Source organism: Botrytis cinerea, chromosome 4 (assembly GCF_000143535.2).
Source record: "Botrytis cinerea B05.10 chromosome 4, complete sequence".
Taxonomy (NCBI): Eukaryota; Fungi; Ascomycota; class Leotiomycetes; order Helotiales; family Sclerotiniaceae; genus Botrytis; species Botrytis cinerea.
Window position 1 is genome coordinate 403,358 of NC_037313.1, and position 13,771 is coordinate 417,128.

The 13,771-nt window shown below is 42.4% G+C and overlaps 2 protein-coding genes across 3 annotated transcripts; both read right to left on the reverse strand.

The window, feature by feature from the left end:
- Positions 1-3,946, reverse strand: BCIN_04g01020 (hypothetical protein). The gene is made up of 3 exons (XM_024692358.1): positions 3,113-3,946; positions 1,065-3,044; positions 1-1,017 (listed from the first exon to the last, which is right to left on the reverse strand). Exons 1-3 carry the CDS (start codon positions 3,563-3,565, stop codon positions 187-189), a joined length of 3,264 nt encoding a protein of 1,087 aa, XP_024548133.1. The 5' UTR covers positions 3,566-3,946; the 3' UTR covers positions 1-186.
- A 1,554-nt stretch (positions 3,947-5,500) lies between these two features.
- Positions 5,501-12,031, reverse strand: BCIN_04g01030 (hypothetical protein). Of its 2 annotated transcripts, none has more exons than XM_024692360.1 (4): positions 10,991-12,031; positions 9,037-10,845; positions 6,408-8,985; positions 5,501-6,350 (listed from the first exon to the last, which is right to left on the reverse strand). In XM_024692360.1, exons 2-4 carry the CDS (start codon positions 10,072-10,074, stop codon positions 6,163-6,165), a joined length of 3,804 nt encoding a protein of 1,267 aa, XP_024548135.1. In that variant the 5' UTR covers positions 10,075-10,845; positions 10,991-12,031; the 3' UTR covers positions 5,501-6,162. The 2 variants fall into 2 exon arrangements, with proteins under 2 accessions (XP_024548135.1, XP_024548134.1); XM_024692359.1 differs by having other exon boundaries at positions 10,951-12,031.
- Positions 12,032-13,771: the final 1,740 nt, after the last annotated feature.

Sequence of the window (13,771 nt, forward strand, 5' to 3'; positions counted from 1 at the left end):
TGTTGTATAACCATACTAGAATATACTAGAATTGAGGTGACAAATCAGAAGTCTATATAATCACAGACTTCCCCCAACCTCTCTATTAAAGAGAGGAGAGAAAAAAAAGAGAAAAAGAAGAAGGAATATTATATTATAGATCAAAATGATGTAGTGACTAATGGATAGTTCACACTAAAGCTTATTTTAACCTAGAGAATATAAAATTTCATACCCAAGTTTCAAGATGAAAACGCCACCAAAGGGAAATCCCATAGTTATAATTCCCTTATAACAAGATGTACTAGATGGTCGATAATCTGGAGGTAGCCAAATCTTATTTCTAATTCCTTTATCTACTATTTCAATTATCCAATGGTTTGATATAGAGTAGCGTTCAAAGACTGAGGATGCCTCTAAGACTGAATGGCCCTCAAGTGTTTGAAGCGATTCACCTGTTGCTACATCCCAGAGCCGGACCGTTTTATCACGAGAGCCGGAAGCTACCACTTTACCATCCGGCGAAAAGGAAACCGATCTAACCCAATCCAAATGGCCCTCAAGTGTTTGAAGCGATTCACCTGTTGCTACATCCCAGAGCCGGATCGTTTTATCGTCAGAGCCGGAAGCTACCACTTTACCATCCGGCGAAAAGGCAACCGATCTAACCGATTCCGAATGGCCCTCAAGTGTTTGAAGCGATTCACCTGTTGCTACATCCCAGAGCCGGATCGTTTTATCATTAGAGCCGGAAGCTACCACTTTACCATCCGGCGAAAAGGCAACCGATGTAACCGATTCCGAATGGCCCTCAAGTGTTTGAAGGGTGGCACTCCAGTTTGATCTTGTTCTTGATATTTTATAAATCCAATCGGGGATACATTCTTGAAATTTTTTTCGAATGATGCTCTCCTCAGGAGCAAAGACAAGGGCTGAGCAATAGATTTGAAGAGGAGCTTGTTCAATTCCTATTCGGTTGTGAAGGACGAAACGTTTGGCGTCGTGGGCAAAAGCGAAGAGCTCAGGAGCTTTCTCAGCCTTGGTATTTATTAGTAGAATTCTTTTTCAGAGCTACTTTGACTCACCGAGATACGTGATTCTAAACTATTTATTGCAGTAATACATTCTGAAATAATTCCCATCAAACTCATAACTTCAACCCAATGTAAAAAGTGTTCCTGAAGAAATTTATGAACTTGACAATTGTCAAGAAGTATGATGTTACTTTCTTGAATATGGAAAGCCCAATAACGACAAGCATATTGAACATGTGGTGGTAGATATTCATTTATATCATGCTCATCAACCTGGGTTTTTAATGTTCCAGGTTCGCCTAGATTACATACATCTACTTTCAAGCACCCAGGCTTAGACATGAGCTCAAGGCACTTGCTTGTTATTCTTCCGTGTAATTCTCTCTCGTTCATTTTGAATGGAATATCATCATTTTCTGAATCGCCAAGGAGGAAATCCCGGAATGAAAGATGAAAGAGCCTTACTGGCGCATCTTCGCTGGAAGGAATATCAAGAACTGAGTGTAGAAATTGAAGGCGTCGCTCTATATAATCTTTTTTGACATCCAGAAGCCTTGCAAGGGAGACAACAGAAAGCGGATCAGCAAGAATGACAATCGCCCCAACTATCTCTTTGAACTGTTGAATCAAAGTTTCCCTTTGTTTCTTAGTGGTTTGGGTGATAAGGTGCTTTTCTAAGATTGGTCGATAGGTTCTGTCAAAGTTTGACATGTTTTCGACCATTCGATATTGAAGGATGGCTTCCAGCTGTTCCTCTGGATTCCATACTGGGTCTGCAATGAAACGGCATGCTGTAGCTGCAAAGATGAATAAGGGAATAGCCATCTGAACTAAAGCTTGAATACTTTCTTGGCCTGGCCAATTAACGGCTAATATTTTATTCTTGGTCCTTATCTTCGCAAATTCATGATCGAGATACATGAATATATCACGCTCGATAGTCGCTTGAGTTATCTCATGCAATATACAATCTTGATGTGCTGCATCTGACATTTCTTGGAAGCCAAGACGGACTGGAAGATCTGGTCTGCTGGTCACGAAAATGCGTAAACATATCGATGCTATATTTCTGACTTGTGTTAAGAGGCGTAGGATTACTCCAATATCTTCTTCTCGCTCACATTCGTCTAGCGCATCAATCACCAGGACTAATGTCTGTGGTGAAGAATTTAACTCATTAAGTGGCTTGAAAATCAATTGCTCAAATTGCTTTGCCAAACTTTTGTCGGAAATGTTTGGATCGAGATCAATCGCTTTCTTTATAGACTGTACCATTTGTGGCTGCTTAACCACTAGTTGACGAGCAATAGTTGTGAAAAATTTGCTTGCCGTTCCACGATCACCTTCGCCTCGTTTGAAGAAAAAACTTGCTCCCAATAGATTATTTTCCTCGAAAGATTGAGCAACTGTACGAGAGATAGTAGACTTGCCCGTACCAGCCATTCCATTGAGCCAGAATATGCATTTGCCCTTAGGGTCCTCGGCCCATCCTGAAATCTGTTTCAGTAACTCAACTCGAGTACCTAGAAGACATCTCGCATCATGCTCGTCTTGATATGAATCGAAAGTGGCATTTTTGGCGATTGGCAGCTTTTCCAAATTTATAACTGATTCTTTGATATTTCGCAGTTCTTCCAGTTCTTTGAGTACCTCGCGAAGGTTTTCTAGTTTTTGATTTGTTTGTTGTCGGTCAGAAATATTAAGATTGCGGTCGCAAATGCCGGCCTCAATCTCTGCCTTTCTAGCGATTTTATCACATCGATTTTCGAAATCCAGCACTTCACTAGGCTGCCAGAAAGCTTTCCAGATCCTTTTGGGAGTATCTTCCTGATATATCTGAATTGCTTGGACGAGGAACTGTAACGTTATTACGTAAAGCTCTATCAATGATATTTCGAAATTTTCTCGTTCCTTTGTTGCTGGCAAGTCTTCCAAATATTTCATATATGCCTTCAACCTATTCATCATGGAAAGCGCTATCTCTAGGCCCGCTAGAAGAACAGCCATTTGACTGCTATCGGAAATTGTTACCTGTATAGAGGTTAGATAGGATACATTTAATTATACAATGTAAAGAAGGAGAAAATGCTCTGCTATACCTCAAGTAGTAGCCGAATGGCAGCCCATGGCAATCCAGCATGGAGGGGATCCACATTCACAATGATATCTCCAACTTCCTTGAATTTTCGAAGACCTCTTAAAACCTTCTCAGCTTCGTCTCGTAACACCAAAGTCCGTTTTCCGAGTTGAAACGTCCATCTTCTTTCTTCGCACAGTCTTTTTTTCTCTCCTGCTGTATTCAACGTTGCAACAAGAGTTGCATCAATATCGTTTGTGATCTTTAATTGTTCGATTGTGACTCGCTCCTGAGCTGAAAGCCGTTCCCAAACATTATCAAAAAAGTCTTGATTTGGATCAGGATGTACCTGTGCAACTGAATGATTAGATAATATAGAATCCCGAGAAATTGATTCAGAAGCAGGACGGCAGAGAATGAAATCGCGAAAGCGTCGTCGATGACTTTTCGCGGTTGAAATGGCTGCGCGAGTCATTTTAGCGGCGAAAAGTTCCTGATCAAAAATTGAAGCTTTCTCGATAACAAGAGTTAAGTAAAAGACTGAATTGAAGACGTTGGGCCCAAGGCCAGCTGAATGTAGAGCGCATAATTGACCACCAATCGGAATTTACATCCAAGTCTACTGACTGCAACCATAGTTGAGAAGCGAAGCAAATGATAGATAATTCTGGGCCATTCATCATTCACACGTAGGATAAATTTGCTACATGGGTGCTTGAAACACCATCAGCTGTTCTTCTCCTCTTTCTTTCCCAATACGCTAACATTGAAAATGCGCAAGGCTAGATGTACAGTTGTGGTATTGTTTGTCGATACAAGAATTGAATAAAACTTATCCGTTGCATATTCCTCACTCTAAAGTTCGAACTATGTACTGATTTATAATATTGAGCCTCCCCACTTGGGTATTGTATGTATTGTATCGGCTTGATGCCAGCGCACAGACTATGTATTGTAGCCTTAGGCATGAATAATCGCTGCGGGGTCTCCCTCGTGAATCTGGAAAGAGATCAGATCACTATACAACTGAGCCACAATCAAGCCGCCAGAAGGGAGCCATTCTATTGAATACAAATCAAAAACTTTCTGACTATCATAAAGCCAGTCTTCGTGAAGATTTACTGCACTGTTGGAAATAATCAGACACGTGATATACTTCCCATATATATATAGTCTGGAGCTCTCTCCTTCACCTTCTCTTTCCATTCTTTTCTTCTCAGCTTTAGATTCCAAGTCAAGAATTTAACCCTTCTACGACCATCCTTTAGATTATTTAATCAACATGTGTGTCATCTAGACAGACCTTATACCTCTCCTTTCCTTTCCGTTTTCCTCTTCCTTTTCCTCTTCCTCTTCCTCTTCCTCTTCCCTTCCTTCTCAACTTTAAATTTCAAATGATAAAACCAAATCCTCTCACAACACTCCTTTACAGAAAGTATGATTTATCTGACCAAGATCACAAATAGTCACGTTACCAAGATTTATTCCTGGTGGATTGCAAAATGAAATTAGGTTATACACTAGAAAACAGTAAACCGGATATCGCAAGGTGTTTGTGGTTTGATAAAAAAATCCATCATTGTCATCATCACTTTTAGATCTTCATTCGTATACTCATTCATACTCGCTTACTTACATCTGTTCCTACTTCCCAGATCTCCTCATTCCATACATCTCCTATAGACTACACCAGACTATCCACCAACAGAATAAACATAAGATATCTCAAACCGTATGAAAACAAAAACAAAAACAAAGATAAAAATGACAGTTTCATACACACACACACATATACATACAGTTATTAGTGATATAAACATAACAAATACCTTTAATTCAACGACCACTATATTATATCACAGCCCTAAAAGAACACAAGAGAGATAAGAGAGACTAGCTCTTCCGAGTAGTCCTTCTACAAAGACTACTATTTCCTGTGTATAGATAGCTCTTTATGTCTAATAGTATGTAATATTGATATACTATTAAAATCTACAATTGTAGGTAGGTACTGGGTTATTTGTATTCTTTTCATATAAATAATAGTATAGATAAACGGTATTGTATGTATATCAAGTATTTAATTAACCAAAGTACTTGATACTTTTCTCTCTGTTTTATGACTCGTGATGATTTTGAAATTTATAATAATATTCATCATACTCATCATACTCATCATACTACCACCACCACTACTACTACTACTATAAAACCAGCAACTATTATCTATCTAACATATATATATAACTAACCAACACTCACTCACTCACTCACTCACTCACTCACTCACTCACTCACTCATTCATTCATTCATTCACAACCTAATTTCTTCCAAATCTCTTTCCTCGAAAAACTCAAAAAATCACAAAGACAAGAATATAACAACACAAATATAACCCTATAATACAAATATAACATAACATAATATGCTACATACAATAAGGATACTATATAATACATGTAATACTCGCTCGTATAATATAGATATAGATATGTCTGCCTGTTCTTTGATTCATTCCCCTCTCAGATTCCATGACACTATTTCTTCTTTCCTTCTCCTCTCTTCATTCATCATCCCATGTTCATTTATCAGAACCAGTATTGATATTTAGATATGCGCAAATAGGCAGCTATACAAATGCCATTTCATCATAAAATCCACCTTTTTCCATTCTTTGACCCCTCTTAACCCCTTAATGTTCCTTCTCCTATCATATGATATAACTCCTCCACTTGATCAGTCCTATCCTTTCCTTCCAATTTTCTGTAATGGTATCATTCATCAAAAATTACGAATGCATGCAAGCTACCGCCACCCATCCATCCCAAAAGCCCACATCCATAATTTTATATGACAAGTACCTAGGTATAATATAATTCCATCCATCCCAAAGACGCCAATTCACAACACAATACTCCATTCCAATTCCGTCATCCTTGTCACAGAAATTTCCCACAATAATAAAATATCAGAAAGTATTTACTTTCTTCCTTAAACGTATGCTCACAGCTCTTAGTCCCTAAAGCCCAATAACATCCAAAAACTATCACCACAGATAATAAATTCAAGATTCACACTAGAACCCATTCACTTCCTCTTTTGATGAATTTGTCCAAAAGCATTGAGATATCATTCAACACAAAACGACAGATATAAAACCCGAAGAACTCGGCTGCATGACGAGTGCAAAGCTCGAGCCCAACCTGAGTTTTATCTGCATGGCGAAGACCAGGGTCTTCAACTTGACGTGCAATTTGATCTATTCCTTTCGTTAGTTTTGCACGTGAAAAAAAAGGACATCAAGATTGTTACATACCAATAGCTTGTGCAGCGTCAAATAGCCTCGCCAAAGCACTCATGTAATTTGCATTCGGTCCAGAAAATTGCACTTGACTAACATCTCTCTTGGCGAATCGAGATCTAGGGGCAGACGTCATGGGTAATGTACCCATGGTTAGTCCTTCCTTGGGTATTTCAGGAGAGGTGACCTTATTTGAGTAATTGTTGGAAAGACCCATAGCAGAATTCTTCGAACGTAAGCGTCTCCATGAGAACGAAGAGGTCTTGCTAGATGTATTTCCAGATTTAGTACTTGTACTAGCAAAGTCCATTGGGTCACCCATAGTTGCATCTTTGAACATCCCATTTGAACCATGCACGCCGACTTCACTGCCCAGCTTTTTACTGAGCGTGATTTGAACCTGTTCTAGAACTCCTTCTAAAGCCTGCATTTCTTCCAGAACAGCATCAGCATCGCAAGTATCAACTTGACCCAGCTTCATCAAAGCTGCTGTGAGGAAGTCACAACTGGCAATTTTGTCTTCGACTCCCTTAATCTTAACACCCTTCACACGCCATACATCTCGAGGTATGAACAATTTAGTAGATAAATAGCCACCCCTCGGATGCGCAATAGTCTGGTACAAAGCGCGCATAAGCCAGAATGGACGAAGGAGATATTCCGTTGGACAGGGCTCTAATGGAATTGGTGCACCTGCACTCATCAGATTTGGCGAGCCAGGGCTTTCTGGAGAGTGAAGATCATTGTTGAAAAGATAAAGGCCTCCAGTAGGTGCACCGTTCATCTTCTCTTTAAATGCGGCAGCAATCGGTGTTGGTAGAGTGGGCATAGCGGGCATTCTCCCATTGATATGGTTTCCTTGGCCAGTCATTGGTGTGGGTGGCATGGCGTCACCAAATTCGTCCATGTTGGAAATTGACATAGTGTGACTTCGGACATTCTTCAAACTCGAAGAGGAAAAATTCTTTCGCAGTCCTGCTCTTGAGTGGGAACGGTTTGGTGATCCTGATCGAGGTATAATATTGAAGTTGTCGTTGCTATCGTTTGTGAGTGTTTGGGTAAGGAATGCTGTCGGAGGAGAAGTATAATCTGAAGAGCTCGGTCCCGAAATTGAACCTTGTCTTGTGGGAATGGCCGTTCGAAGGCCAATCGAACCTAGTCCGTGTTGTAGTAAGCCAGCAGTCTTAGGACCTGCAAAGCCATCAGGAATTTGTGGTGGCGGTATTGACGGAGGCAGAGTCAAGGGAGCATTTTGAACTTCAATCAACCTTGATGATGTTTCAATTTTTAATTGTTTGGCATTCTGACCAGATAGCCTTCTGCTTCGAACACTCTGCGCTGGACTACTCTTTCTCACCGGACTACCATCAAGGGTTGGTGGTGCAGGCAATGCTTGAGAAGGCGGCGGGTGAGGTGGCTGAATTTGAGGCTGTGGTAAAGCAGCTGGTGCTGCTGCGATATTGGTGAGCGGGGGTATGGAACCACTGGAGCTATGCCAAGTCCGACCTGAAAACGACCCACTGGAATCAGATTCTCTAGGAAGTGCCGACTTCGACTGTAGACCGAATTCGAAATCATCCATCACGTAACCTCTTGTCATTTCTTCAAGCATCCTCTCTTCCTCTTCAGACTCATTTCCCTCATAGTCATCAAGTGGACCAATATGCGGCTCTTGCATTTGTTGGAACAATCGTTTTCGCTCCCTTTCATGTGCATCCTCTATAGCAGCCTCTCGTTCGTTTTGGCGCACCCTTTCTTTCGCTAACTCAATCTTTCTCCTGACACTTGCTACAAGTTCATCGTCGTCATCATCGTCATCATAATTTACAGGCTCGAAGCCATCGTCATAAGCTGCTTCAACGGCGGCATCCAGTGCTGCATCAAACTCGGCTTCGGTCTGACCGCTAGAAGCACGAATATGTTTCCTCCTTACATTTAGTGACGAGGATCTAGAATGTACAGATGAAGCAGCCGATCCACCAGACTCATCAATAGTATCTAACCACGACATAGATTCATTACTGGGTGCTCGTGTATGCCCTTTCGATGGAGCTGGAGCAGACAAGTTAGTGTTAGATTTTGGACTCGGCGATTCGGAAGATTTCTGTCTTCGATGACCGGAGCTTGATGGCCCATATGTCATCGGTGACACGGGTCGCCTTGGAGATAGAGGTGGTGGCATGTACTGGCTTTCCATAGGGACGGCTAAGCTCGTTTCAACGTTTCGTCCTTGAGATTGATTATATCTAGAGAAGTAATTGGATCGTTGGTCAGGGTGGTTTCTAGTCTGGCCCTGAGAAGGCTCAAAGGTCGAAGGCAACGACGATTCGCCTCGCGAGTGCGATTGACGATTCCTCGAATATGAACGGTCTCGCCGAGGTTCATCTGGGTAAGAAGCATCGTTAACTATCCTCGTAATTGTAGCCGTCTCTATAATTGCAGGCTCCTCTTCTTCATCACTCATTGGAAGCTCGTCTGGTCTATATTCTGATCTGAAGTCTGTGCTTTCGGGCCTGGCAGGAAGTGCCTTTTCGTCACTTAACTCGGGAGTAATCTTCGCCAATTCATTTATCCGGCTAGTATAAGTATTACGCTAAAATCATTAGTTGATGGTAAATAATAAATCTACCAACACGGTACTCACAATTGCTTCCAGCTTGCGTCGATCCTCGTCTCCTGAACTGCGAGCCATAACTTGCTGTAACAAATTGCACGCCTCAGAATACGCCTGCATGGCGCCTTCATAGTTTTGTGCATTATCGAGTAATACTGCCGTATTAGCTTTCTGCAAAGCTTTGGACAACATGGCTTTTTGCGAGGGTTGCTTAGAGCCTCGAGAAGAACTACTACTCTTTTCGGCCCTTGAACGATTTCTTGAATGGCCCCTCGGCACTCCTGCTCCCTCTCCGGATAGACGACGGCGTGTTGCTGCTTCCGCCGAGAAAGTAGATATTGGTGAAGGACTAATACTGTGATTTCCTGACCTGGATGGCGATCGACGTTGAGAGATGTCTCTGGGTCTAGAACCTTCCCAAGATTTTCCAAAGTAATCAGGTACAGTCTGGTGAACAGCAGCCGATAATAACCCAGCCGTGGAAGGAGTCAGCGCGCTTGACAGCGATGGGGAATTGTTTCCAGGTTGCTGATCAATTGGCAGAGTGATAATTGGAGGGAGGGATGACGGTAGAGGGGGGTTCGCGGGTCGGTCTGTCGGTCTTCTCGTCTGAGGGCTATTATCAATTGAAGGTCGACTCTTTTGTAATTTTCTCGGGGGAGATTGGCCAACACCATTCCCATTTAATCCCGAACCGCCAAAACTTAAACGTGAATTTGAATTCGAACGGCTCCGAATATGTCCTCCGGCACTTGAAGTTGTCGATTGACTCCACCGATTGAAATTTCCGGATAGTTCTTGGGCACCACTTGTACTACTAGAGCGGCTATGGGGTTGCCTCGGCTGTCGTCGCGATTCCCCTATTGCATCGTGAGATTCATTTTGAGGAGGGGGCGCAATCTGGCGAGGGTTCCCAAACGAGGGTTTGCGTTGCAGACGATTGACCGGAGCATTCAAAGTAGAATTGGCAGAGGAATTGTTGGATCTCGAATTCGATACCGAATTGTTCGTGGGTAGTGGATATGGCAGACGATCCTCTGTTGTTGCACTGTAAGATAACGATGGCATTGTCGGGATAGAAGTCGAGGTTTAAAATTGGTGGATAAGTGGATAGTAAATTGTACTGTATCAAAAGCGAACTAATCCTATTTGGGTTAGAGGAATGACTAGCTTAATGTGATCCGTTGTGGTAAGTTCCTTCCTTGTCCCCTTGTATTTTAATCGCAAGCCAATCTGGTTCTCTCGTTTTCTTGCTGTTGCGACTAACGATAATAATGAGAATAATAGTATTAATAAGGCGACTCTGTGTGTAAATGGCGACCTCGATTTGAACGGTTCTCCCTCAACCTCCTACGTAAATCTCCACGAGAGAAAGGAACGAAGATCTTCCCTTTTCCCTGATTTTGTTACTTCAACTTGATCTTCTTTCCCAAAACAAAGATGGGTTCGTCCCCTTTTGCCCCTTCCCTCTGGCGTTCCTGCTTCCCTCTCTTATGCAAATGAGATTGAGATTGGGAGTGGGAATGGGAGTGGGAGTGGGAGTGGGAGTGGGATTGAGCGTATTTTCAATCCAGTTAAGATGTTGGACCCCGACTTATCGATGTCGAGTTTTATGTATAGTATTCGCCTGTGACAGGTGCAGAATCTGGACGGCGACGTCTGGATTAAATAAGTATTTATGATATTTGTGCCGGGTGTCTGGCTGGGTGTCTGGCTGGGTGTCTGGGTGTTTGGGTGTCTGGGACTGAAATCGGAACGTGCCACTTTTCTAATCGAGGGTTGTGACTTGTAGGGGACCGATTGAAGTGGGTGAGGCGGAGTGGAGGTATTCGAAATTGCCTGGCCGATCAATAAATCAATATTAGCACATCTATTCCTAATTCTTTGCAATCGCATATGCATTTCAACAACTGTTGAACAGCAGCCATATGGATCAACACCCACCTGACCTGGAAGAAGAAGGATATATGAATGGAATGCAGACTTGCTCAAACCTCTCTTGTAGGAATCATTGTCTTCCCGAATGGTAGCTCCAAAACCAAAGCTGTTTCCTTCCCAATGCTCGATGTGATCTTTCGATTGATCATACAATGTGTTGCTGAGAGGTTCCACGGCTTCCAGATGATCAATATATAGAGTTTGTCAGGAAGGACTGTTACGATTCAATGGCGACGTGCTCTTTGCTCCCACAAGTCCTATCCTATACAAATTCCGATGTGTACCGAGTGATGACAGGATTTAGCCAGGTATTGACAAGTTAAGATGGCGCCCTCAAGATCAAGCTCACTTGACTCCGCGATGCTTCTATTTGAGACAGACAGTACAATGCCGGATATCCCTAGGCGTTTATTGTACGATATCGTTGGAGGGGTACATATACCGGTACCGGCTTCGGATTGGCGGCAGTAACATCAATTAGAGTAATGTGCCTAGTAAATATTGACATATATCATACATAGATTTGATCGCAGTGACAGGAAAGCGTCATCGACATGCAAATCAAATTCCCAGAATAACTTTTATAAACAAGAATATGGGCAAGAAATGAAGGGTGTGTGGGTGAAGGCAAAGTCAGAGTCCAAGAAATACACAAAACTCAAAAACTCAAAAACTCAAAACGGAAACTCTGAAACTCTTGATGAGTAAAGCGAAGCCGAAGCTGAAAGGTCGGTCAAGAGATTTGTGAAAATTGAGATTGAAGCTGCAAGTGGTCTGAATTCTATCACTCCCTTTTCCATTCCGGCGGGTGCGTATTCTGGATAAGGGAATGGATATTCTGCAGTGGTGGTAGCAGCGTTTCTCATCGTACCAAGCATCCAAATAGTGCAAGACAAGGCCCGGGATGGTCAAAAGGGCACGGCGCAAGGGGGATATACTCTTTTGGGAGCGATGTGGTTAGACCGGTTAGACTGGTTAGACAACTCTTGACTCTCGCCTACGATGATTTGACGATGGAGTCAGAAGCTGGATAAACTGGGCCTCCAATCCGTGCCAAAAATGTGTGCAAGGGACGAAGGAAAAGTACACGATCACGATTATGAATTGACAAGGAGTAAAACATGTGAACTGCAAGGATAAATCGCCATCACCATGCGAATCAGGGATTGTGAGGTCCCAAAGAGGTCTTGGTACTTCTTGGAGAAGCCCTTCCACCTCTCCCAAACTTCCCCTTTTCGAGTAGACGTGCAGGACGACGTAACCGTTACCAGTTTTTTCCAGCTTCACCTCACACCTTCTCGCTCAAAATGACTCCATGCGTTCACCATGGTCCCTTTGCTATTTTGGTCCATTGAATCATTCTTACGAAAAAATGCTTTGAGGGGCCTAAAGCTTAACACTTTTCAGCATGGGACAAAGTCTAATCATATCTTGTCTTGCCTGTACAACATCTCCTCCGTTACCGTAAAGGGGACGGACCGGACTATCAACCAAAGAATGCCAACCCGCCCGCAGCATCAACGGCTGTAAATGGCTATGTCGCAGATCTTTGTGCAAACGATATTGTTGTGTGCATGCATTATTTTGTACATCTCCACACACTACCTGCAAGTTGGACTCGAATAATCTCTCTTATCTTCATGCATTCATTTACATTAATAACTGTCGATATCCGAATCCCACCACCCATCAAGCCAATTCGCGTGCTCAATACGGCAATGATTGGACGTCGTTTCACCTCGTCACTAGCTTTGAGAAATTTTAGGGGTAAACCGCTTGATATGAGCGTTCGAAATTCTCCGATGCCTAACATCTCTCATTGCGAAGAAGAGAAACAAAACATGTGTAGATCCGCCGTTTTTTAAGTTCGCTAGAAGGATTCACTTGCTTACAATCATCGAGCATCTGTCTTCCAAAACCTTATTGGCAATTTCGATTGATCTCTAGGGGAAACTTTGTTTCGAGCATTGGTTAGCTTTGGGCCCTTGAACTTGTCCTTTGAGGTGTACTGAAACAACGTAAGCCCTCCCCAAATTCGAATCCTAGATCTCCTTACAATTTCACACAGATACTAGTGCTGCTGTGTCATTCTCATCTGATGCTTAACCTCGCCGTTGTAATATTGTTCTATTCCGTTTGGCCATGTTCCTGGTATTACGTTGACAAACAGCCAAATTCTTCTCGCTATAACCAATACATCATTCATTACACGACTACCGAAAACAATACACACAAAATCACGGTCTGTAGAACAAATCTATTTTGGATCTATTGCATGGTGATGGTAAGCCAAGGTACATCTCAATTAATATAGATACGACTTGTAGATGGACTAAATAGCTTACGATTTAGCGTGATCTAGAAGGATTGTATAATCTTCTCACAACTTACCCTTTTCTGTAGGGTTCGCCGGACGGTTGGTTACATTAGGATTCTTCTCTTACTCACGATACATGATCAAAGCACCTCCTTCCATGGAAAAAGCATCCATAATACAGTCATCGATTACCGATCCATTCGCGAAATCGATCTAACGGAAAATACCATTGTTTGATCAAACAAGGCTCCTAACGACCCTGGCTCGCCTGGTTGTGTCAGATACGAGTATCCGATGGTTAGCTTCCATTTCCTTTTTAGGCTCTACATGCCACATGGCTTTTGATCAATCATTGAGAAGACGGCTTGTTCATCTGGCCGTTAGAGATCTAGTCCTTTTACCACTGCTCGGTGAAAATATACTAGGAAATAACGTCAGGCTCGATCTAGCCATAGTTGTTGAACCTTACGAACCATTACCAATATTCTTGGCCCATTGTCTGTTCTCGAG

Coding starts and splice junctions, on each gene's coding strand:
- BCIN_04g01020 (XM_024692358.1), bottom strand. CDS start 3,565: ATGACTCGCGCAGCCATTTCAACCGCGAAAAGTCATCGACGACGCTTT. Junction 3,045..3,112: donor CCATTCGGCTACTACTTGAG/GTATAGCAGAGC, acceptor ACCTCTATACAG/GTAACAATTTCCGATAGCAG. Junction 1,018..1,064: donor GTTTAGAATCACGTATCTCG/GTGAGTCAAAGT, acceptor ATAAATACCAAG/GCTGAGAAAGCTCCTGAGCT.
- BCIN_04g01030 (XM_024692360.1), bottom strand. CDS start 10,074: ATGCCATCGTTATCTTACAGTGCAACAACAGAGGATCGTCTGCCATAT. Junction 8,986..9,036: donor GACGCAAGCTGGAAGCAATT/GTGAGTACCGTG, acceptor TAATGATTTTAG/CGTAATACTTATACTAGCCG. Junction 6,351..6,407: donor TGACGCTGCACAAGCTATTG/GTATGTAACAAT, acceptor CGAAAGGAATAG/ATCAAATTGCACGTCAAGTT.